The sequence below is a fragment of the Drosophila gunungcola genome, assembly GCF_025200985.1.
Source record: "Drosophila gunungcola strain Sukarami chromosome 2L unlocalized genomic scaffold, Dgunungcola_SK_2 000007F, whole genome shotgun sequence".
Lineage (NCBI taxonomy): Eukaryota > Metazoa > Arthropoda > Insecta > Diptera > Drosophilidae > Drosophila > Drosophila gunungcola.
Genome location: NW_026453162.1, coordinates 2807220 through 2829667, shown reverse-complemented (window position 1 = coordinate 2829667; position 22448 = coordinate 2807220). Strand labels below are relative to the sequence as shown.

At 40.5% G+C, this 22448-nt stretch overlaps 1 protein-coding gene across 1 annotated transcript in view; it reads left to right on the top strand.

Annotated features, from left to right (window-relative positions):
• The window catches only part of LOC128253254 (uncharacterized), a 39559-nt gene extending 21351 nt beyond the window's left edge, over positions 1-18208 (top strand). Inside the window, 10 exon segments of the mRNA XM_052981518.1 lie at positions 771-1002; positions 1075-1222; positions 7000-7179; positions 9211-9350; positions 9852-10059; positions 12482-12697; positions 12901-13133; positions 13875-14013; positions 14214-15335; positions 16519-18208. Coding sequence (XP_052837478.1) covers positions 771-1002; positions 1075-1222; positions 7000-7179; positions 9211-9350; positions 9852-10059; positions 12482-12697; positions 12901-13133; positions 13875-14013; positions 14214-15307 — 2590 coding nt within the window. The 3' untranslated portion in view covers positions 15308-15335; positions 16519-18208.
• Positions 18209-22448: the final 4240 nt, after the last annotated feature.

The window sequence follows — 22448 nt, the reverse complement described above, 5'->3', positions numbered from 1 at the left end:
CTGAAAATTGATTAAAGTTTGGCCACGTCCGTCCCCAGTCTGGGAATAGGCTAAATTTATCTTTAATTACACAGACAACATCCTGCTGTGCCTCAAACCGCAAACAGCTTAACGAACGAGACGAGTTGCCAGACGACGCAACCCCAACGCCAGTGGTCGGAGTAGGGTTTGGGTTTGTGGTGGTGCCTTATGTGGTGCCGAACGCTTAATGTCAATTAATCTGCAAAACTGTCCTCTCCAGGCAGCCGACTACCGAAGATGATGCCTACACCAAAAAAAAAATAGTGACATTATGACTATTTTGGTGTGAATGCGACCCTTTTGAGTGATATAAAGTTTTTAATCACCAAATTGACAGCTATGGAGTGACCGATTCATCAAGCTATCAATATGCACTTTTGCGTGTCAATATGCCATTAACTATTGTTCATTTAAGGGTCCATTTGACCCTATTTAATATTAATATGGTATTGTCTTGGGGAATTTCTAGGATCATTTTAAGGTCATAATGGTACATTTCTTAATAAATTGTAATCGAAAATCGAAAAAAACCGATTGTTGGTGCCTAAGTGACCCTAAATTCAGCCAATTGATCTTATTTAGTTTCAAATTATTATTTGACACTCATACAGGATCAAGTTGATCCCGAAAAACTGGTACCACTTGTAGTGTCCAAATGACCCACATGAACAAAAAATGTAACAATTAACACTCAGAGATTATTTGTTGGGTGTAGGTAGTAACGTTTTTCCTGCCTCTTCCCGTTTCAGACTGAAAACCGATAATAATGGAGGAGCTTGGTGCCCCAAGCACATGGTGTCGAATGCCCTGAAGGAGTATCTGCAGGTGGACCTTCTGCAGACGCACGTGATCACAGCGATCCGCACGCAGGGACGCTTTGGCAAGGGCCAGGGCCAGGAGTACACCGAGGCCTACGTCCTCGAGTACTGGCGACCCGGCTTCGACAAGTGGCAGCGCTGGAAGAACATCCAAGGCAAGGAGGTAGGTGTCCACGCAGTCAGCCAGTGACTAGCGCCGCGGCCAGCCCCATCCTCATGCTCATTCCTCCCGCAGATTCTGCCCGGCAACATCAATACGTACAGCGAGGTGGAGAATGCCCTACAGCCGATCATTTTCGCCTCGAAAATACGCATCTATCCGTACGGCCAGTACGACCGCACCGTCTGTCTGCGGGCCGAGATCGTCGGCTGTCCGTGGGAAGGTGAGTCGAATCGAATCGGGGAACTTTAGCGAAGACGATAAGAGTCCGACGTGAGCAAAGATTGTGCGGAGGGGTAACCGAGTTTTAGTGTCAGCGCAAATTTATCCATCTGCAGTGCCGAGGGGCAGCTTGCTGGCAATTAGAGGAGGCAAAAGCGGCTTAAGTGTTCGCACGATTGGCTTGTGGACAGCCATTAGCATGGCATTTTGCGATTCATTTGCTTGAGCAGTGTGCTTATGAGCAGGTTCAGTTCAACTCGGGGTATTCTAAACACCTAAAAATCAGGACGTATAAAACCCGTTGCTGTAATTATTTGGGGGTACTTTATTAAACATAAGTTTTGTATAATCTTTGAAGTGTGGGTATTAACACGCTTTATTGTGGAAATGAAAGGTCCCCACAGTCTTTCGCTTTCCAGATTGTAAAATAGCAGTTTATTTAAAAAATCGATTATTTGATCGTCAAAAAGTTTTGCAATTGCTCGTCTTGCTAATGTCTAGGTAAGCAATTCGAAATCGGAACCGATATTAAATTACATTTATTTGTTGATGTTATTGCTGTAACGTTACAAACTGTAACGTTGGACTTAAGTGCAAAAAACCATATTGAAATCGTTAACAAAAACGTTCGATTTAGCGTGATATAGGTATCGAAAGCGGAACCGATGTGCTAAACGGTTTCATACCTAAGGAAAAACCTTTTCAGTTTCAATTTTGTTTTTTCTTTTTTGCGGACTAAAGTTAGTTCCCTAAACACTCATAATTTCCTTTAGTTTGCATTTAATACATTCTTAGCTTGTTCCACGAAAGCCTTAAAAGCCTCCCCCGAATCGCATGACCCACAAACAAGTGCTAGCATACAGTTTGGGGGCGGTCCCCCCCGCCCTGTTGAAAGAAATTTTCTAGCAATATGTTGCCTGAACCACGCAGTCCAATTAAGGCAGCTGCTACGTCTTATGCCCCCAAATGAACAGCTCCACTTTGCACTTTGGAACTGATTTTTTCGCTCTGGTTTTTTGTAGGGATTTCTTTTTAATGCCAAGAGCACTGTACTCGTATATCGCGTGCAGACTTTGGGAAAGTATCTCATACCATAGCGATTCTCGTGGTTAGACCTGACCGAAATCGAAATCCCAGACGACAACATGCCGGGCTGGCAATGTTACGCTACGTTGTTTGACACAAACAAAAAAAAAAAGGAAAAACGAAAAACTACTTACTACACTCTTAAAAGAAGGTCTAAAAATCCATCAGATATAAAAAATTTTTTATGTTTGTTAAATTTTGGCTTAGCTACTTTACATTGCCATCAAATTAAATTTAAAGATAATTTAATATATATTTTTTTTTACCCCTGCAGAGCGTATTATAATTTCAGTGAGAAGTTTGCAACACAGTGAAGGAGACAATTCCGATCCTATAAAGTATATATAATCTTGATCAGTCGATCTTGCCATGTCCGTCCGTCCTTCCGTACGTCCGCTTTTACGCAAACAAGTTTCTCACTTTTAAAGCCATCTGCATGAATATATTCCTGTTGGAAGGAGCCTAATCGGGCGCCTTTAGCATTCATTTCGAACGAGTACCCATTAAAACCCACTGAAGCTATGGTGATTTTCACTTAAATTATTCAATCGTTCCCATGAGAGCTATATATTATCGTTTTCCGATTTTTATAATATTAATAATAATAATATTATTACAGAAATATGGTTAAATCATTCCTATGTCCAAAAGAATTAAAAAAAAAAAATTAAAAATTAGGTTAAGTTAAAATTTTTATATAATAATATTATTACAGAATTATGGTATTATTAAATTATTCCTATGTCCTATGTTAGGATAAGTTACAATTTTTTTAAAACTATTTTGGAAACAGTAATAATTCAGAACAACCCTTTTAATGTTATCCAAATCGAAAAACGATATCATATAGCTGCCAAAAGAGCGATTGATCATCATAGCTTTTATGTTTTTAAACATATACGCATGTAATTCAAAATTTAGATGTTATAAAAAACATTTAATTTTCCAATAGCTGCAAGGGTATATAAACTTCGGCTTGCCGATGCTTGCATCCTTTCTGGCTTTTAACTTTTTTGCATTATAATTGTTCTCAGTATACTTACACAACATTGCCAACCTGGTCTCCGTGCCTAACCTTCACATTGTCAATTTTGCACGCAATTGTCAAGTATGCACTAGCTAGAAACTAGTCTGGACAAACAAATTTTTCTAAAACCCCATAGGTTGAGTGCAGAGTTCTCCGCTGGCAGCGATAACACAAAGCTAGCTAGCGAAAAGCGTCTAATGGCAATTTGTAGAGCCGGGTCCCCTGGGAGGGCAAAAGGCGCGGAAGTTGAAAATTATTCTGTAAATTAACGCAGTGTTTGGGCCTGGGCTTTTGGGACGGGAACTGGGAACTGGGAAATGGGAAATGGGAGCCCGAGTCTCGGGTCCCCTGATAAGTGGCGCCATTTGTGTGTGCGGGAGTCGGGTTAGAGCTGTGGCACGCCCACTTTCACATAAACGGGGGATTTGAGGTTGGCAGACATGCAAACTCCTGACCGCTCACATTTTGCGGACTGTCAGTTGAATTGCCACGTGAATGTGAGCATTAGACCCGACACGGCGCATTTCAAATGCAAATTAAACACGATAAGATGGGTTAGGGGCACAGCAGCAGATGGGTCTAGACAACTGCCAGACAAGTGGACAGTGGGCGAGCGAAGAAATCAATAAATCTCTTTTTCATTTCTGTGTCGATTTTATTACGCGATCATTAATCCACTCGAAAAGGGCCGAGTCGAGTCATAATTTTGAATAAATTCCGGCTATAAGTTTTCGAGACTGGTGGCATTTGAATATGAATCGATTTGGCTGGCCCTAAGACCATAAAAAGGGACGCTCCCGAAGTTTTCCGATTAGGGGCCTGAAAGCGTTAAGTTTCGGGTTGGTTGTCAGAGATTATCTCAAACATTGATGTCCAAAACACGGCTGAGCTTGACTTTACGATTTAACAACAGCCCTCGAAACCGAATTAGAGTGCATTTTAAATGCAGCAACTGATTAGCGTTAAGCACGGGATTTATGGAACCCACTGTTCAGGGCTCTTTAATTTATGGGCATTTTAGGCCACTGCCTTAGTGCCTCGCTATCTGAGCGTTGAAACGTTCACCGAACTGAAGAGGTTGGGAAATTGGAAGCAGAGGGCCAGGTGGGACTCTCTGAAGACTGTGAAAGCAGGTGGGAGAAGCCAGAGTTTGTAATGGGCTTTAAATTGTGTAGCGTTGCGAAATCAGAGGAGTGTTTTTCCACATTTTAGTTTATTTTCATATTCCCTTTGAGTTGTATTAAGTCCACTGAGACCACTCAGCCATCCATCTTGTATCCTCAATTTGAGTCATCAGCAAAAAGCGCGTTGACATTGTTGCCGTTGCCGTTACCGTTGGCTTGCGTGCCACATCCGCGTCCAAAAAAGAAGGAAAATACATTTTGTATATTGCAGTCGCTGTCTTCGAGCCCCCGTCCACAACACCACCCCACGCACTCTAGCAAGGACCTGTTCTTGCCTTGCTCATTTTGGGGCAGCGCGAGTTCCGTCGCTCCCCAGGCTGTCGCGACACGCAAATAAGGATCGCATGCAGGCACGCGAGTAACGAGGCAACCAGACAGCGGAGGTGGGAGAAAGCTCTTCCTTTCCCTTTTCCCTTTTCCCTTTTCCCTTTTCCCCTTTCCCTTTTCCCCATGGGGTCCCCTCGTGTGCGGACATTGCGTGAATGTTGTCCCAGCCAGGCAATTGTAAAACGCGCTGCCTTAAATATCTTTGCAGTTAATTAAATACGCCATATAACGCTTAAATTCTTATCTCTCAGTTCCGCCGTAATTCATGTAATTAAACGCGGTCCAGGCCGTCCGAAGGGCCTTGAATAATAATTCATATTTTCATTTGAACAAATCCTCCATACACATGATCGATAACGGTGCTTTGCCCACCTGAGCGCCTCACCATCATTATCTATGCCCAGGATTCGGTTCTGTTTCGTCCTGGCGTCCCTTAATTATGTGTAATTATGTGATTTTTGGTAATTATTGGAAAATTCCTTCGACTGACTTGCCCTTCCTATCCTGGGAGAGTGTTTGCCCGGCTGTCCCGATTACCACGTGACCCGATTGTTAAATACAAATTCTAGTGAATTAGTTAAGCGTGTGTAATTCCAGCGGAACACTCTTTTGTAGGGGTGTAATTACACCGAGTGCCTGGCTACCCCGAGTGCCTGGCTACCCCGAGTGGCGCCAGTTGTTGGTATTTTGATCATGGTGAAATTGTTTTCGAGGGCGGAGTGGACGTCTATTCGATTTTGTAATTAGTGTCAGGTGTTTCTTTGCGAGTGGTGGCAGATTGGTAGCCGCATTTCCGTTTCTGAGGGATGAAGCCCTGACTAATTCCCTTCTTTTTGGACTCCTTGGTTTCCGCTTTTGCTTCGCATAGCTAATCCCTCAGAACCAGCGCTCTAAAAGAAGTCAAGAAAACACAACACAAGTTGCGGGAAACATTTGCCTTTGACATTGAAAAACTATACCTTGGAACTCTCCGAACTCCTTTCGATTAATGCTAAACATAGCCACGAAAGCTACGGGCTCAAGTGGCCACAAAACGCAATTATCTTTCAAGTAACCCAATATCCTCCAACGACCCGGCCTTGGGGGAATATTAAGTGGAAACTTTAGAATTACTGCGTATTAAAAGCCAAAGAATTAGGGAGGGTAGGCTACACGGAAGGCTAAAACAATATTATTAGATTGAAAAGTTCTTAAATAAATTTTCTCTTCATTTTTTACTGGGAGATTACATTCATGAGTACTTTTACTGGTGCTCATGTTCTTATTATTCATATACAATTCAGTTACGATAGAGAGTTCTTCTTAAAGCTTCCCAGCTTTTAAAAATTACGTTATTTTTTATCTTGTGTTAGTCAGTATAAATAAAAAGTTTGAAAATATTTAAATTATGCCACATTTAAAAAATATTCTCCCAGTTTAAAATTTTTTTAACTTCACGGCGTCAAAATGTACAGCTTCGTTAGTTTATTCAACCAAAAAAGTTTTTTTCTGCGTATTATACTATATCGCATTTATTTTCAAAAAATTTGACACTTTTTTTAACATTTAAGGCAGCACCTGTCCGCAAGTTTATATACCCTGTCGGCAAGTGTCTAATTTACCTTCAAAACACTATATTTAGATTTTTATACGAATATGATTATACAAAAATTCCCATTCAAGTGTGTGATGTCATTTCCGATTTAAATACAATTTAAACCGTTTAAATTAAAATAAAAACACCGAAGTTATACATTTTTTCTGATCTTCCTTATGTGGAGATAGACGGACAGACGAGCATGGCAGATCAAGAATATATATACTTTATAGGGTCGGAAATGCCTCTTTCACTGTGATGCTGACTGACTTCTGGCTGAAATTTTAATACCCTCTGCTAGGGTATAAAAATATGATTTATTGTGTTTTGCTATAATGTAACTCTGACTTTTATTTGAAATTTTTTGTTCAGTGGTCCCAAGAACAAGCACAGAACTCAGCAATTTGTCTTCCACACGTGACATGAAACGAGTGTTTGACATGTGATGTGTGTGTGATTGCTCCTCTACAAACCCCCTTAATCAGCAGCTCAGGTTTCGTTATTTTGGTCTTTGTCTTAGTTCCCATAATTTCCACCCTCTAAAATTCAATTTTTCGTTTTCTTTTCAACCGTTTCAGAGGGAATCGTGTCCTACAGCATTCCAAAGGGCGTTCAGCGCGGTATGGAAGTGGATCTGTCGGATAAAACCTATGACGGCAACGAACAGGGCGATCGCTATGTGGAAGGCCTTGGTCAATTGGTGGACGGGCAGAAGGGCAAGGACAACTTCCGTACCGACATCCATGGATTTGGCAAGGGTGAGTAACTGAACCATGCAACGTTTTCTGGCGAATTTACTTTCTGCTGCTTAAAAATTTCCCCTTATCAACTTTCCGTATGCAAGCTATTGCTTTTAATGTTTCTTCATGAGTGTTAAAAATTAACCAGTTTTGTAATAGAAAAAAAGTATTTGGGACAGTGTGAGATCTAGTTGGCTTTATTGTCCAAACATTTGCATCGAAGTGGTCCTATTGCACTACTTTTATTACGGTTCTTAAACAGTTGCATACAAACATACTGGTTTTCTTTTCTTATTTACTTTAGCCGAAAGCTTTAAACATTTCGATTACACTTTTTTGTTTCTAGTTTTGTTTATAAAATTGTTTTGTTCGATATTATCTTTTTTTGATTTTAAATAGAAAATATTCATTAATGTGACATTTTTTGACGTCATAAGATAACTTTAATGCCAACAAATTCTAAAATAGCGATTCGCTTCGGAAATAGTTTGGTATGTCAATGCATAATGACCGAATAAGCACATAACCGTGTCTCACAGAGACATGACCAATTTTCTAAATCGGCTCGGCTGTGATCCTAACCAAGAATATATGTAAAAAAAAAAAAATTCAAAACCAAATTTTTAATTTAAAGTTCATAGTTTCTTGCGTCCTAGACTATCATTTTCGTCAATTTCTTTCTGATTTTCTATGAACGTACAAATTTTGTAGACCTTTTGTAGTCCAATATTAACTTGACTGATACTTGTCGCTTTTTTGCCACCTACTTTTTAAAAATGTCCCACAGTGTCACAAATGCAAATATCGCAAAGATTAATGGCAACCAAACAACTGATAAACATCATATAATGACAAAAGTTCAGCGACTGCAAAGACATTGGGCACCGTCTGACCCCATTGCGGCGCTGAAAGCTCACTTCATTGAACATGGATCGCGATGGGTTGGGGCAAACTTTTGGTCTTCGCAAATAATTGGCCTGAACAACACAATAATAAAAATATATAATAACTTTGGATCTTCTGGTGGCGTCGCAGTAAAACTTCGTGGCAACCCAAAAAAAGACTCCCTCCCTTCCATCAATGCCAGCGAAAATGTAAACATTATGCATAGTTAATAATTTATGGCCATATTGCCATTCGTTTCCGCCCCAAACTCAGCAGAAGTTCGGGAACTTGCGAGGCCAGCCAGTTTGTGTTTTTCCATGTCGCTCATGTTCACTGCCTGCCTTGCGATTTCCACTGAATTCCTCGAGGATTGGCAAATGGCCAATAATCGAAATTATTGAGAAGTTTACGCAGGGGCAAAGTTCGGTTAGACAATTAGACATGCAGTCGCTCTGTCTGTCGCAGTTCGAGACGAGGTCGAGACGGAGTCATAAAAGCAATGCATTGCAACGAGAAAGTTTCCGGAGCATACCGATTTCCGGCAGCCCCACATCTATCTACATTTTTATTGGAATTATTTTCTCGTCTCTTGCTTATCTGCATTGTAAGTTGGAATCAATACTCCAGCGGTCTGGGGCGTATTGAATGCCACTTCCTGCCCGCGTTGTGCTCATGCTCCCCACGAAAGTATGTATAACTTATGGTTAGGGCTTGGTTTCCAATCCCATAAGCATATACACAGCCTTAGTGGCTGCAACCTAATATTGCAGGATTCGCGCTGGAAAAGGAGAACCCTCGCTGTATATCACTCCCCTGAAGACCCCGCTAAGCTTCCACGTAGGGGTCCCCTTGCCCCACCGAAATTAGGGCCATGCAAACAAAGCAGCAGCAGAACAAATGGCTTAAATGTCGCATTGGCCAATGTGTCTAGTTATACAGAGCAGAGACTTCCCTCCACTCTGAAACCCTCGTTCGTGCGCCTGCCGTGAGCATTTATTTGTTTTCGGGCATTTGGGGAAACTTTACCCCAAATGTGCCATTGGCTCTGCCAGGCAGGTAGGCTTAAATAGCTTTACATGTCAGTCCTCCATAGAGCTGCTCTATTGATTTTCCCCTTCTCGAGCGCTCTTTTTATTTGATTTTGATGGTTCTTATTCATTTCAGGTTATGAATGGATTGGCTGGCGGAACGATACGCCCGGTCTGCTGGGAAAACCGGTTGAAATTGTCTTTGAATTCGATACGGTTCGCAATTTCAGTGCCATCGTGCTGCACACGAACAACATGTTTACCAAGGATGTTCAGGTAAGCGGGAAGTCCTTTGATCAAAAATCTGCTACAGCCTTCAAAACAGGGTCGTTCTAATGCAGTCATAAACCAGATAAAAACATGTACAGAAAAAAACGAAAAAGAAAAAGGTGTAAGCAAATTATTCTAATTTTCTCAAAATTGTTCGGCATTAGGAAATATAATATAGATTCGAAATTCCTTGAGTCGAATCAAACTCAACTTACCGATTATATTTCATACAATTTTGTCTCCATAAATTACAAAATTTCATAACTTCATTTTGTGAAACTTATGCTACAGTCGGCTTTATGTGTGTAATTTAAACACTTAATTAAATTAAAATGTATTTGTCAAGAAATTAATTGATTATTTTTAACTGAAAAGTTCAAAATGTTAGAAACCGTTTAATGATTATTATTGATGACTTGTTTGAGTTAAAATAACTACATCAAAGAAAGCTATATTGTTTTGTAAAGCTCAATGAAGTGTACTGATGAACTCTTTTACCTTTCATAGGTGTTCGTGCATGCCAAGGTCTTCTTCAGCATTGGCGGACGCTACTTCTCCGGGGAACCTGTGCAGTTTTCCTATATGCCCGACACCATAATGGATCATGCCCGGGATGTAACCATCAAACTGCATCATCGCGTGGGCAAATATTTGAAAATCAACTTGTACTTCGCCGTTAAATGGATAATGCTGTCGGAGATCAGCTTTATATCCGGTGAGTATTTAAGACGTTGGCATGGAAAAACGAAAAGAATTGGCAGAGAATTGAATTTTCCTTGAGAGCAACTTAGGGGGAAATGAGGAAATGGAATTGCATATTGCATACGTACAAATTGCATACGTACAAATGCATTTTTCAGCTTCATTTCACTCCCGATTATGCGACAACACAACGGAAGATGGAAAAGGCAATGCATTACTCTTAACAGGGGATAAAACATTTTCCAACGTTTTGGCCAACAACAATGAACATCGGACGAGGGGCGAGGAGGGGAAAAGGGACTGTCTTTCTAGACTAAAGTCAATTGAATGCACAAAATCCCTACGCGAAGAGTAAACAATCTGAGACTTAAGGGTAGATATGCACTTCTATGAAAACCCTGACGTGTCCCGATTAAAACTTTACAAGCGCAAGTCCCTTTCCGGGACAGGCTCAGATAGAATTGTTGTCCAAACCTTGCCGAACACTTGGGAAAAATTGATTTGAGCATATCGGATCGGTTAGTGAACCAAATATCGCTTATACTCATTGTGTTTTCGGTGGTGAATTTCCGTAAATCCATCCCTTTCCCTGTAGGTGTGAAACAGACCCAGGGGATAAAGTTCCCCAGTAAGAGAGTTTGATTGATGAGTTTGATTCAATAGAGCGTGCTGTATGAATAGGGATTTCCTCTATTTTACTTTGTCCGGACAGATGGTACTTAAATTAAGGATGGTATAAAATACAACTAGGGGAAGCTAGGGGAGGTTGATCATGAATAGAACCCAACTCAGATTTTATAAGTCAATTAGAAGGTCACAGGGAGGGGAGAAAGCAGGAAAAGTTTTGATCGTCTTATAAGAGTGAATCAAAAGTTGTTTGCGCAAAATTTGCAACTTTAATTTGGAGTAGTTCATTAATTCCCCACAAAGGACCCCAACGATTAAGTTTAGTTCGGGGTTAAGTTAAAGCAATCTTTCCTAAGTAGCTAAAACAATAATCATTGCTTGATCTCGGAGATTAGAAGTCATGAATGGCTTGCCGAAACCACAACAAGGCACACAAAGTAGAGACCAAGATCCGATGATAACGAAAAGCGAAATTACAGTAGAAAAACAAACTATGTACCATGCTGAGTCCTGCAGCAGTAATATGACTAGCCAGAAAACAGAACCATCGCAACGCAGCATTTGTCACGCACACAAGGCGGTTTGGGATGGGGTCTTGTGGAGTGGGTTGAAGGGAAGGTTGGGCGGCACGGGGCAACCAGCTGTTTTTTTATTTGAATGCCTCGAGTGCAGGCCTCAAATAGCGAAAACTGGGGTAAGGGTAAACAAAGGAAACGCACGTTCAGAATGGTAGGGAAGCATCTTTCGAGTGTATGCGTATATTTTTGTCAGGCACTGTGCGAGTGTGCACAGATTTAACCCCAATTTGTGAGATTTGCTCGCGGTGATTGCAGTTGCCGTTGTCGGGAAGCTATATGGACTGTATTCGTTTTTAAAGGTTTCTAAAAATACAAAGGCCAAAAAATAAGAAAACAATGGCGGGACCAGAGAGAGCCCCTGCGGATACACAAAGGGAATTAGTTATAAAGGGCAAGCGACAACAACAGTGAGATCTCCTCACTGTGGCAAAGGATGTGCGGCATATTCGCCATTATCCCTAGGGTCCCTTTCCCTGTGTGTGTGATAAATGTGGCACGAAATATTTTAATTATTTTAAACGTTTTATGGCTCTGTGGTCGCTCAGTCGGCTGATGCCATACACTCCCATTTGAAAGCGGCAAGCGCACGGGAAAAAACGCAGCCACCCGAAGGACAATAGCAAAGGCGAAACAAAAGACACCATCCAGTGCCGTCTAAGGACCAGGGACATAACTCAAAACAGCAGCCTCGGCTCTTCCTGCACTCCGCTCCGCACTCTCCCCCACGACATTCCCGCAAGAACTTTACCCAGTAATTACGCCCTTAACTGTCTGAAGAAACGAGGTCACCCATTCAGAAAACGTGTTGTGGCGGGTGGACGAAAACAGGACTCACCCGTTATCATGTCTCCTTTGTTATGTTTGTGCCCCCAAGACGTTTGCGAGATAAGAAACATTCCAGAACGCAGAGATCAAAGCCACTTTTGATGTGCGTGGCCAATGGACAACTGCGCAAGTGCTGCGGAAAGGGTATTAGCCAAGTATTCGCTTGCCTAGTGGCAGCTTCAGTAATAGAGGACGTTAGGGTATTCAAATAAGAGCATAGGAAGGCCGATGACAAGCATGCATGAAAAACTAACTCTTAATATATCGCGAAACTTGCTTTATTATTGGCCAATCCGCCGATAGATAGATAGAATAGAATAGAATAAACTGCAATCTAAAATCCACTCCGCCGATGAAAATAGAATAAACTGCAATCTAACTTGCTGAATCCTTTTCCACCTTCAGTGCCTGCACTGGGCAATTTCACAGACGAACAGGAGCAGCGCGGCATTTCACCGAGTCAGGCGCAGGACACTCACGATGACACCAAGAGCAAGGAGTACCAGCCCAACAAGAACAAGCCCAACGGTGTGGGCGGCTCTGCCGGAGGCCTTGGAGAGGGCGTGGCCACGGCGGGCAGCGATTCCGGCGGCAACGGCAAGTTCAACAACGGACCGCAGCGTAAGTGGCCGAAAAGCATGATAAATCCAATTAACATCTCGCTTTTGCCCTGCTCCTGATCGGGCCATTCGCTTGTTTCGTTTGGCTAATTATTTAGTTGGACAATATTTACATTTAATTTTGTTCGACGTGCGCGTTTGTTAATTTAAATTTAAATTTCAATTTGCCCTTTGCTCTTTTCCGCTTTGCCGCTTTCGTTGCAGTAATTGCGCCACGCCCCATCGATCAGGAGCCGAACGACGCCAACTTCATCGGGGTGGTCATCGTGGTCCTCACCACGATAATAATCCTGCTGGTGGCCATCATCCTGTTCATTGTCTCGCGGACGAAGCGCGCCCGCGGCAGCAACGTCCTCGACGCGTTCCAGTACAGCTTCAATCCCAACACCCTCGGCGGCAATGGGGACAAGCACCGCCCGAATGGCAACAGCATCAAGGTGGGTTGATTATGGAGTGCTGGAGTCCATCTCCATAGAGACGGGGATGGAGGTGAAGGTGGATGTGGAGGTGGAGATAGGGATTCCTGCCTCGAAATTCCACATAATTGTTCAATGTAGCGTGGAGTTTCCACACTGCTTAGTCCTACGTGAGAAGCCCTCCGTCCGGCATTTATTTAATGGGACTTTTCAACGCTCGACGACAGTGTGCGTGTGCGTGTGCGTACTCTGTTGATTTGTGGGGGTCAAGCTTAAGTGGCCAGAGGTCCAGGGGCCAGGGTGGGAGAAACTTTAAAGTTCGACCCACCGAAAGGAGGAGATTGGACTAAGTCTAGTGATAAAATTGGATTAAAGAAGTTTGTTCTCGAGTGGAAATTTGGAGTTCCGTGTGCGGAAAACTTTACCATCGCAATGGGGGAGAAACACGATTTTTTGGCTGCGAAACCATCGAGATGGAGGTCGGTGCAACAGATGGCCCCGAAGATAAAGGATTAGTTGGGCAACTTTCGCGTTAATCGAGTGCGAGGAAAACATACTGAAAATAATTTAATTGCTGGAGAACGGGTCCAAAGAAAACATGTTTGGCCTTGCAAGAAAGGTTGGACAATCCGAGTAAGTTAATTCTCTCTACTCAAGGCGCGTGTGCATAAGTAATCATGTTCCGGAGCCTGGGAACATTCTTAATGGCATTTTTTCCATTCTTTGCACTGACTTTGTTCCTTGTTTTCTTTGTGCTTCTAGGCCAGCGTGGACGACAACGACTCCATAGGCAAGAACAGTCTCTACCACGAGCCTTTCAATGTAAACATGTACACCAGTGGCGTGAACGGCTATGCGGCGGTTAATGATTTACAGTGCAACATGACGCCCGACTACACAGGTGTGTAAGCCCCGTCAACCCTCCCCTTGGCCCCTTGGCCCCTTTTAACCCCAGCGGAGGATGTTTCCGCTGGCTGGCGCGAAGAGAGTCATAAAACATGGCGCCGTTCGCAACTAATGCAAATACATTTCTGCGGCAAATACATTTCCCCTGGCTAAGCGCACTTTCCCTGCTCTTTTCTCCCCTCGGTATCCCCACAGACGTGCCGGAAGGTGGTTACGCCGTGCCGCACATGCAGGACTACATGCCCTCGTCGAAGATGGGCGGTGGGGGGGCAGGGGGCGCCGGCTATGTGAACGTGCGGCGCACCCCGCCCCCGCCGCTGAGCAGCATTTTCCCCCGACCGCCCACAGTGCCGCCGCCGCCCATGGAGAAGTACTACGCCACCACGGCCATCTTCAAGCCGCTCAAGGGGCCGGGCTCGGAGCGCAGCGGCGGCAGCGGCAGCAGCAACACCAACACCGTGAGCAGCGGCGGCGGCAAGAGCAGCCACAGCCACAGCAGCCAGGACCACAGCGGCATCTACGACGACGGCATCGGCACCATGAACTCCAACGCCACCGCCCCCATGATCAATCCCTACGGCGGCGGGAACAGCTCCGCCGCCGCGGAGTTCCAGCGGGCCAGGACCTACAACTTCCGCAGCTACCCCGACAACCTCTAGTTCGAAGCCTCGCTCCAGCTGGTGGCCGCGGCGGGGCCCGGGGGCGCGGAGGCGGGCTGCGCCCCCAAGCGGGCCGCCGCTGCCCCGGCCGGCAGCACCACCATGCCGAAGAAGCCGCAGCACCTCAGCCTGGTCGCCAACATGGCGGGCGGCTGCGGCTACGGAGGCGGAGTCGGAGGCGGAGTCGGAGGAGGAGTCGGATGCGGAGCTGGAGGTGGAAATGCAGGCGGAAGCGGAAGCGTCGCCAGCAAGGCGAAACACAGCCTGACCCTGCACAACACCAGCAAGCACGTCCCGCAGCTGGCGATCCTACGCGACGGTCACCAACATCACCGACAGCACCTCAAGGCCCTGCGGCTGACGCGGGAGGCGGGAGGGGTGGGCGTGGCGGAGCCATCGGATTACCGGCGACCCACCGCCCTGGAGGAGGTCACCCACCTCTCCGCCGGAGATGTGGTGGGCGTGCACGCAAAGGGCGGTGCAAAGCCAGCGGCTGCCAGTGGCGAAGCTTTGGGCAACATCACCAAGTCGATGGGGGAAGGCGCTAAGTGCGCAGCCGGCAGTGGACTGGGAGGCGGAATGCCGAACGGAGCCATGAGGGCACAGAAAAACAGGCTGTGGTATCATTGATGAAAACGCCATATTGAATGGATTTGAGGTAAGTTCGTGCGCAATCGATACCCTATCAATACTATTGATCGGGGAGCTCAGAACTGTCATATGGCAGTGCATTGACCAACACAAATGAAACAAAACTAAAATAAATAACGTCGGAGTAGAGTCGAGGAAAAGAGAAAAACTATTTTCATTCGGATTAGCGATGAAAAAAAAAACCACGTAATTGTTCTTGTCTTGCATTGATACAAAGAAGAAACAAAACGCTACACTGTGTGCAATTACCCCTGTTATAGGGGGTTTTAAAACTGTCCAAGCATCAAAAGATCAATACTATCGCTGAGCGAACTTCCATATTTCCACTCGGTACTTTCGTAATATTACAACTTTTTCATTTTCACTTTAGTTCAACTCAGATTTTTAGTGTTAACGATCTTACCTTAAGCATAACAGAATTTCTGAAATCAAATTTTGTGGCGAAAAAAGATTAAACATTCTTTTCAAAAACTACACGTTAAAAATGTGCCCAATCGGACCACTTTAGCCAGGTATTATCTATCGCAGCGAGGACAAAGTTAGGCTTATTTCTGATTTATTGTTAAACAAGCTAGTTTTTCAAAAGGTCATAAATTCACAGCAGATTTTTAATTCTGCGACTATATATAATAATAGTCTCCTATCTCATCGCTTTAACATAAATTTATAAAATAATTATTTTAAAAAGTCATATTATAATCCATAAGACCTATTACACGAAATAGATATGCTATCAAAAAATAGATCTGCTCGTATTGACTCAAATGTTATAGGGAAATATACAAAATTTCTGAACTTGTTACTGTTCAGATAGATTCATTCCAGTGCAATAAGGTCATGGACCAAGCCAAGTTTATGTGAGTTACACTACGTCTAAACAAGTTGTAGGTTTGATTATTAATTTCGGTTTAAATGAGTGCTTTTTGAAAGGATCTAGCATCTACTGAACTTTCGGCGCTACTGTTTTGACCGCAGCTATACACTTGTTTGTTATATGATAATGGATTTCTTGTAATCAAATTGCATTTTTTTTTGGTAATATTGCAGTAACTGATCTGATTACTGAGCTTTAGCTATCTAATTTTACATTTATTAACGATGAACACTTAAAGCCTATAAAAAAGTTAAACACATTTTTGAGTTTGATTAAATTAACCCGATATGCGTAATCTTTTTTGTATCATCTACAGCGAGATCATCTACACGGAGATCCAAATGCAAATGCATCAAGTTTTAAGAGGACGTAACTCTAGTGAAAGCCCACGCCAATAATGAAAAGCGGACAGAGATCAGCGAAGCACAAAGAGTTGGAACAATTAACCCCACTGAGCAATCAAGAAACGAAGCGATCGGAAACGAAATCAAGTCGCCTACCAATCATTTTTAGAGTAGAGTTGAGAGTATGCCAACAACGTAGGTAACGAAAAATGTTTAGAACACCCTGTAAATATACGAGTTTAGGAACCGGTAGTGAACAACATGCATATAATAGCTGCGAGATAAATTTCAAAGATAATACCAGGCCGCATCGTGTGTGTTATGCACAGCTCTTGGGCAAGAATATACACGAATAAAGCAAATATAAGGACGAATTTAAGGTCTAGCGTTTAGCGACACAATTTGTTTATAAAACGAAGGAGGAATTATTATATTGAGTAACACCTAACTAGCTTATAATAATGTTTAACTGATTTGTAGTACTTTTTCGAGAAGAACACTGAAAATCTGCAAACTAACTGTACATGCCTGTGAACCTACCCCTGAGTAAAACTAAACCTGAACTATCTGACCCCTGTAAGCGCCTACACTCACACTACTTAAGCCCCACTGTAAATTTTCTGTGTATAAACTTAGAGGCATAGGTTATTCTATAGATGGAAACGCCACGTTAAGCAAAATTACGTAGGGAAAACGTCGACCGAGGTGAGATGATGATAAAATTGTAACGGAATTTAACGGACCAAGAGAGCGTGCAGAGCGACTTCGCCTAAACCAAGTAAAATGAAGTTTTCATCAATGATTTGTGATTCAATATTCAACTATTTATAGACACGCAGATGCGAGTATTCAGTTCTTAACGCTAAATTTTATTTATCGAAATGTACTACCCGCAAACAAAACAAATGACTCTGACTATAATGAAAGCACTATGAATATTAAAAGAAATCGTATTTATAACTAATTTTAATGGATAATCATGTATATGTTCCTTTTTAGTTTAATGCGCATTAGTATCACCCGAAAACTTACTAAGAGTTAAAAGTAGCAGCTTCGTAGTAGACTTATAAAGCAGCAGCAAAGATTACATAATTTTAAGCAACCGGATACATAGGCAAACAATAGGCGTGTTTGAAATAGCATTAAATATAAACAAAACTACTTACATTATACAATTAGTTTAAATATTAAAACCGTAAAAGAAACCAAAATAGGCACACGCTCAACGCAAACAGAGTTTAAAATGTTTGTGCAAGATTTTTCGAAGGTTTTAACAGAAAAAAATAATACGCGAGGTAAAATAATGAAAAGTGTTACAACAACTTTTAAAAGTATTTAATAACATTAGGCTTCGAGATACGTCTGTATGTATTCCTCAACTTTCTGCACCAATTCTAAACATTTCACCTTTCCATTGCACCAAAGGTTTGCCAGCACTGGCCCACTGATACACAAAATTTCAGCAATACACGATGAAACACTGTCCGCCACTGAAAAATTACTATCGAGCAAAAACAAATCACGAACCTACCTACAAGACTTGTGTAAAATATAAAAACAAAATGTAAACGAAAGCTAATTAAAACGATTAGAGGTTAAGTTAAAAATACATTTTGTAAAAATTAATAAAAGTACACTGTAAAAACTTATATACTAATGTAATGGTTATCCTGTTTTTTTGGAAATCACGGCAAATATCATACAAATAATTTATTTGCGGTGCGCTTGCAAGTCGATATTCCGACTAGTTTAATTTCTAAATTAGTTTAAATGCATTTATTATGTGTACATTTTTCAAAGGCAAATATATAGTACTCAATTATTTAAACAGCAAATCTAATCGTTGTTATTTACTCATGAATTTTTAATGAAGGCATTGGGAAACCGTTTTGGTAGAGGGATTAAGCAGAGTTTTTGGGTGGAAATAGAAAAGCACAAAAAATAAGGGTTATTAAAATCTGGTAATTAAAACAATTTTAATTGATTAACTTCGTTCTTGTTTGGTCCATTATTGCAGTTGGTTACACCGCTACGGAACGACGAATTTTAAAAAGGGTCCGATTTGTTAGTATAAAAAAAAAACATTTCTTAGCCAGTAAAAACATTCAAACAAACTTGGGTATCGACGGCGTTACAAAAGTCACCTTGCTACATCTGAACTCTATGGATTTTATGATTCTCGAGTATTGACGTTCATACGGACAGACATGGCTGAATTGATTCGGAAGTTTAAGCTGATTAACAACATTTGAAACTCAAGACCAATTTTTTTTGTTTTTAAAAAATTTCTTTTTGAATTGTATGCTTTGAATTTATTTGTTCTTCTTGTTTGTTCTTGAAATTAATATTAGACATTTTACCAGGGTGCAGTTCCTGCATCGAAACTTTCCGTCAAAAATTTGTATTTTCCTACACTAATAAGAAATTGATTGTTGTTACATGCCAAAAATAGGGAGGGGATGGATTTGGTCTATTCCATCGGAACTGTTAATGATTTAATTGCTATTTGGTTGTTTATTATACCCGTAATTCGTATAATGTAACTGGTAGAACAAAGGGTTTCCGACTTTAACAAAGTTGATAAGTGTTTAATCAGAATAAATGGCGAGATCTCGGTAACTATAAGAATTAGAGATTTGCAGTTATTAGTTATGCCTACGCAGAGCAAGTTTATCTCAAAAAATGAAATAATATTTGAAAATAATAAATTTTTGTGCGTGTTAATTCCCAAATCTCTTGCTTATATAGTTTCCGAAATGGATAGACAGGCTGACAGACATGGCTGGATCGACTCGGCTTGACATCGTGAATAAAAAAACATATACTTTATGGGGTCGGAATCGCTTTCTTCTACCTGTTACATAATTTTCAACGAATACAATATACCGTTTAACCCTACGAGTAAATTTAAAAGTTCAGCTGTATAAAACATTTGTATACATTCTATCTCTTAGACGCCTAATAAACAATGCTGCATTTTTGAACGAAACACCGTCAACACTTATCACTTGTTTGGTTTTACCCCTGCAGAGGTTTGTAACGCAGTGAAGAAGACATTTTCGATCCTATAAATATAAATTTTCTTGATCTGCAGGACTAGACAATTAAACATAGTTATGTTTAAAAGCTAGAGACTTGAAACTAATGTAATCTAAATTTTTTTATGTGTACGCAGATCAAGTTTATTCCATAGCTGCCATAGAAAAAACCAGGTACAAATTTTGAATTTCGTTTTCTTTCACTTTAAATATATGGTCCCCAATTTTTTTTGTGTGTGTAAAAATTGGTTGAATATATCAGAGAGGTACCATTTATCTGTCATAGCTACCGTACCGTTCTATGCCGATTTTTCGCGCAGTGAAAATGACAGATTTGTAATTTACTTATTTATTATTATCCTGACGCTACAAGTATAACACTTTTACATTAATGCGCCAGTCACAAGAAAATCTGACTTAAATACATTGATAATATAAATATATAAAAATAACTTAATATTAACATGATTTAAATCTTACTGTTTTAAAATAACAATTTAAGTTTTTTTTCTAAGTGCTTTAATGTCTTATGTTTTATGTGTTATGTTCTTATGTGTGCAAATATAAGTTTTAAGTTTGCTTTCGAATTGTTATGTGCCTTTAATTGTTTTAATTTGGTTTGGAAGAAGAACTGTCTGTCAGGAAGTAAATCTGATAAGGTCAAACAAATACTCAGGTTGCTTTTCCCTTCCAGAGAGTGTTAAAATTTCATTCAGAAGTTTGCAACGCAGTGAACGAGACGTATCCGACCCTATAAAGTATATATATTCTTGATCAGCACGATCTAGTCCGTGTGTCCGTCCGTTTCTACGCAAACTAGTCTCTCAGTTTTAAAGCTATCTTCATGAAGCTTTCCCAAAAGCTGTCTTTCTATTGCAGGAAGTATATAAGTCGGAACGAGCCGGATCGGAGGTTTATAGCATATAGCTCCCATAGGAACAATCGGAAAAATACATGAAAAAATATTATAAATTTGTTCTTTTTGAATTTTTTTTAGTTCTTCGACATATAGTACTGGTTAAATATTTAAGAATTACGGTTTAAATTTAATCAAAATCGGACTACTAAAACATAAAGCTTCCATTGGCACAATAAAAATATAAAAAACAAAAAATTAAATAATAAATTAACTTTTTTATTTTGTAATTTTTTTTTTGAAATTCTTTTTGACAAATTAATAATTTGACAGTTCAGAATTTCGCTTTTAAATTAATTGAAATCGGAAACCATATCATATATGTAGCTGCCATAGGAATATTTGAGCTGCAAATTATCATAGCTTCAATGTTTTTAAACATATACGCAAGTAAATCATAATTTTAATATTTTCAAGAATGTTTAATTTTTGCATATGAATATGCATATATGTATATGAACTTCGGCTTACCGATGTTTGCTTTTTTTCTTGTTATTATTATTTTAAGTAAGAATATTAAGACTCTAGAATCATCGAGGTATGAACATATAGTTTAAAGATTTTCTTTGCGCTTTCTGTTACATGGTCCGTTCGTTTCAAATTGTAAACATATCGTGCAATTGTTAAACGTTACTCTTATTTTTTGCGGGCTTATGGCGTCACATTTTGCGAATATTTCAAGACCGTAACAAAGGGTAGGTATCACAATAGTTTTAGAAATTAAACGTCTAATATTTGTTGGAAGAAAAGACAGTGTTGCATATAGTTGTCGTAACAATCCATATGTTCGTTTGGTTGCTATATTAATATGGTTATTCCACGAAAGTGTCTTGTTGAAATAAATTCCTAAATTGCTAGCCTCTTCCACATATTCTAAATCAGTGTCTCGTAATCGTAACTTCGGTAAATAAATTGTTTCTTGTATATAACAAGGCATTTTGTTTTTGAAGGGCTTAGGCTCAGACCATTGTTCTTAGCCCAATTGCTTAGTACTACAAACATTTATATATTCATTGATTCGACTTAGAGGACGACTTAGTGATATATGATATTATAGTTCTAACAGCTGTCTGGGAAAAATTAAACATATTTTGTAGTTTGGTCAACAAAATCGCATGGTTAACGGTGTCAAATGCCTTCTAAAGTCTAATTAAGATTAAAATGTTACCCTACTATTACCCATTTTACGCCGAATATCCTCTACTATCTTGAGGACCGCTGTAGTGCAGCTTCTTTTTTGGCGGAAACCAGATTGGGTCTTCTCTAACAAACTATTATCGACCAAGTAGCTGTTTATTTGTGTGGCCAATAGCTTCTCTAAAATTGTTGACAGATAAGGGAGGATTGAGATTGGTATATACTCATCATGGTTTTTGCAGTTTTCCAGGAGTTGGGGAAAGTAGACGTGCTTATCGCTGTATTAAACAAATAGGCGATGTAGCTTTACATTTTTGGAAGAAATATTTTTATGAGTTTTGGATTCATATCATCTAGACCAGTTGCATTCGATTTAGTTTTTTTACAAATAAATTCAAAACAATTAACCTACTATAGACTCAGTGGTGAAATATTTGTAGAAATTTATTTTTTAGACCGTTCACATCTACGACCTCATTTATCCCTGATTTTTTGTAGCCGACCAGGTTTCTTACATCCCTTTAAACTTGTATAGTTGTTATTGCAATAGTAAACTCTCGGCTTAAAAATTCTCTTTTTTTTGTCAAATATCAGCTTAATTGCACGCGCTTTTTCAGTCTTAAACAGGTCGTATAGATAAACAGTCTTATACCGGCTCCACTGTGCTTACGCTTTGTCTCTTTCAGCTATGACTCTCTTAATATCAATGTTGAACCATGAATTTATTAAATAAATAATAGGTACGTGTCTGTTATAAATGTATTCAATATGTTATACATATTATTACCCCTTGGTATTAAAGCGATAATAT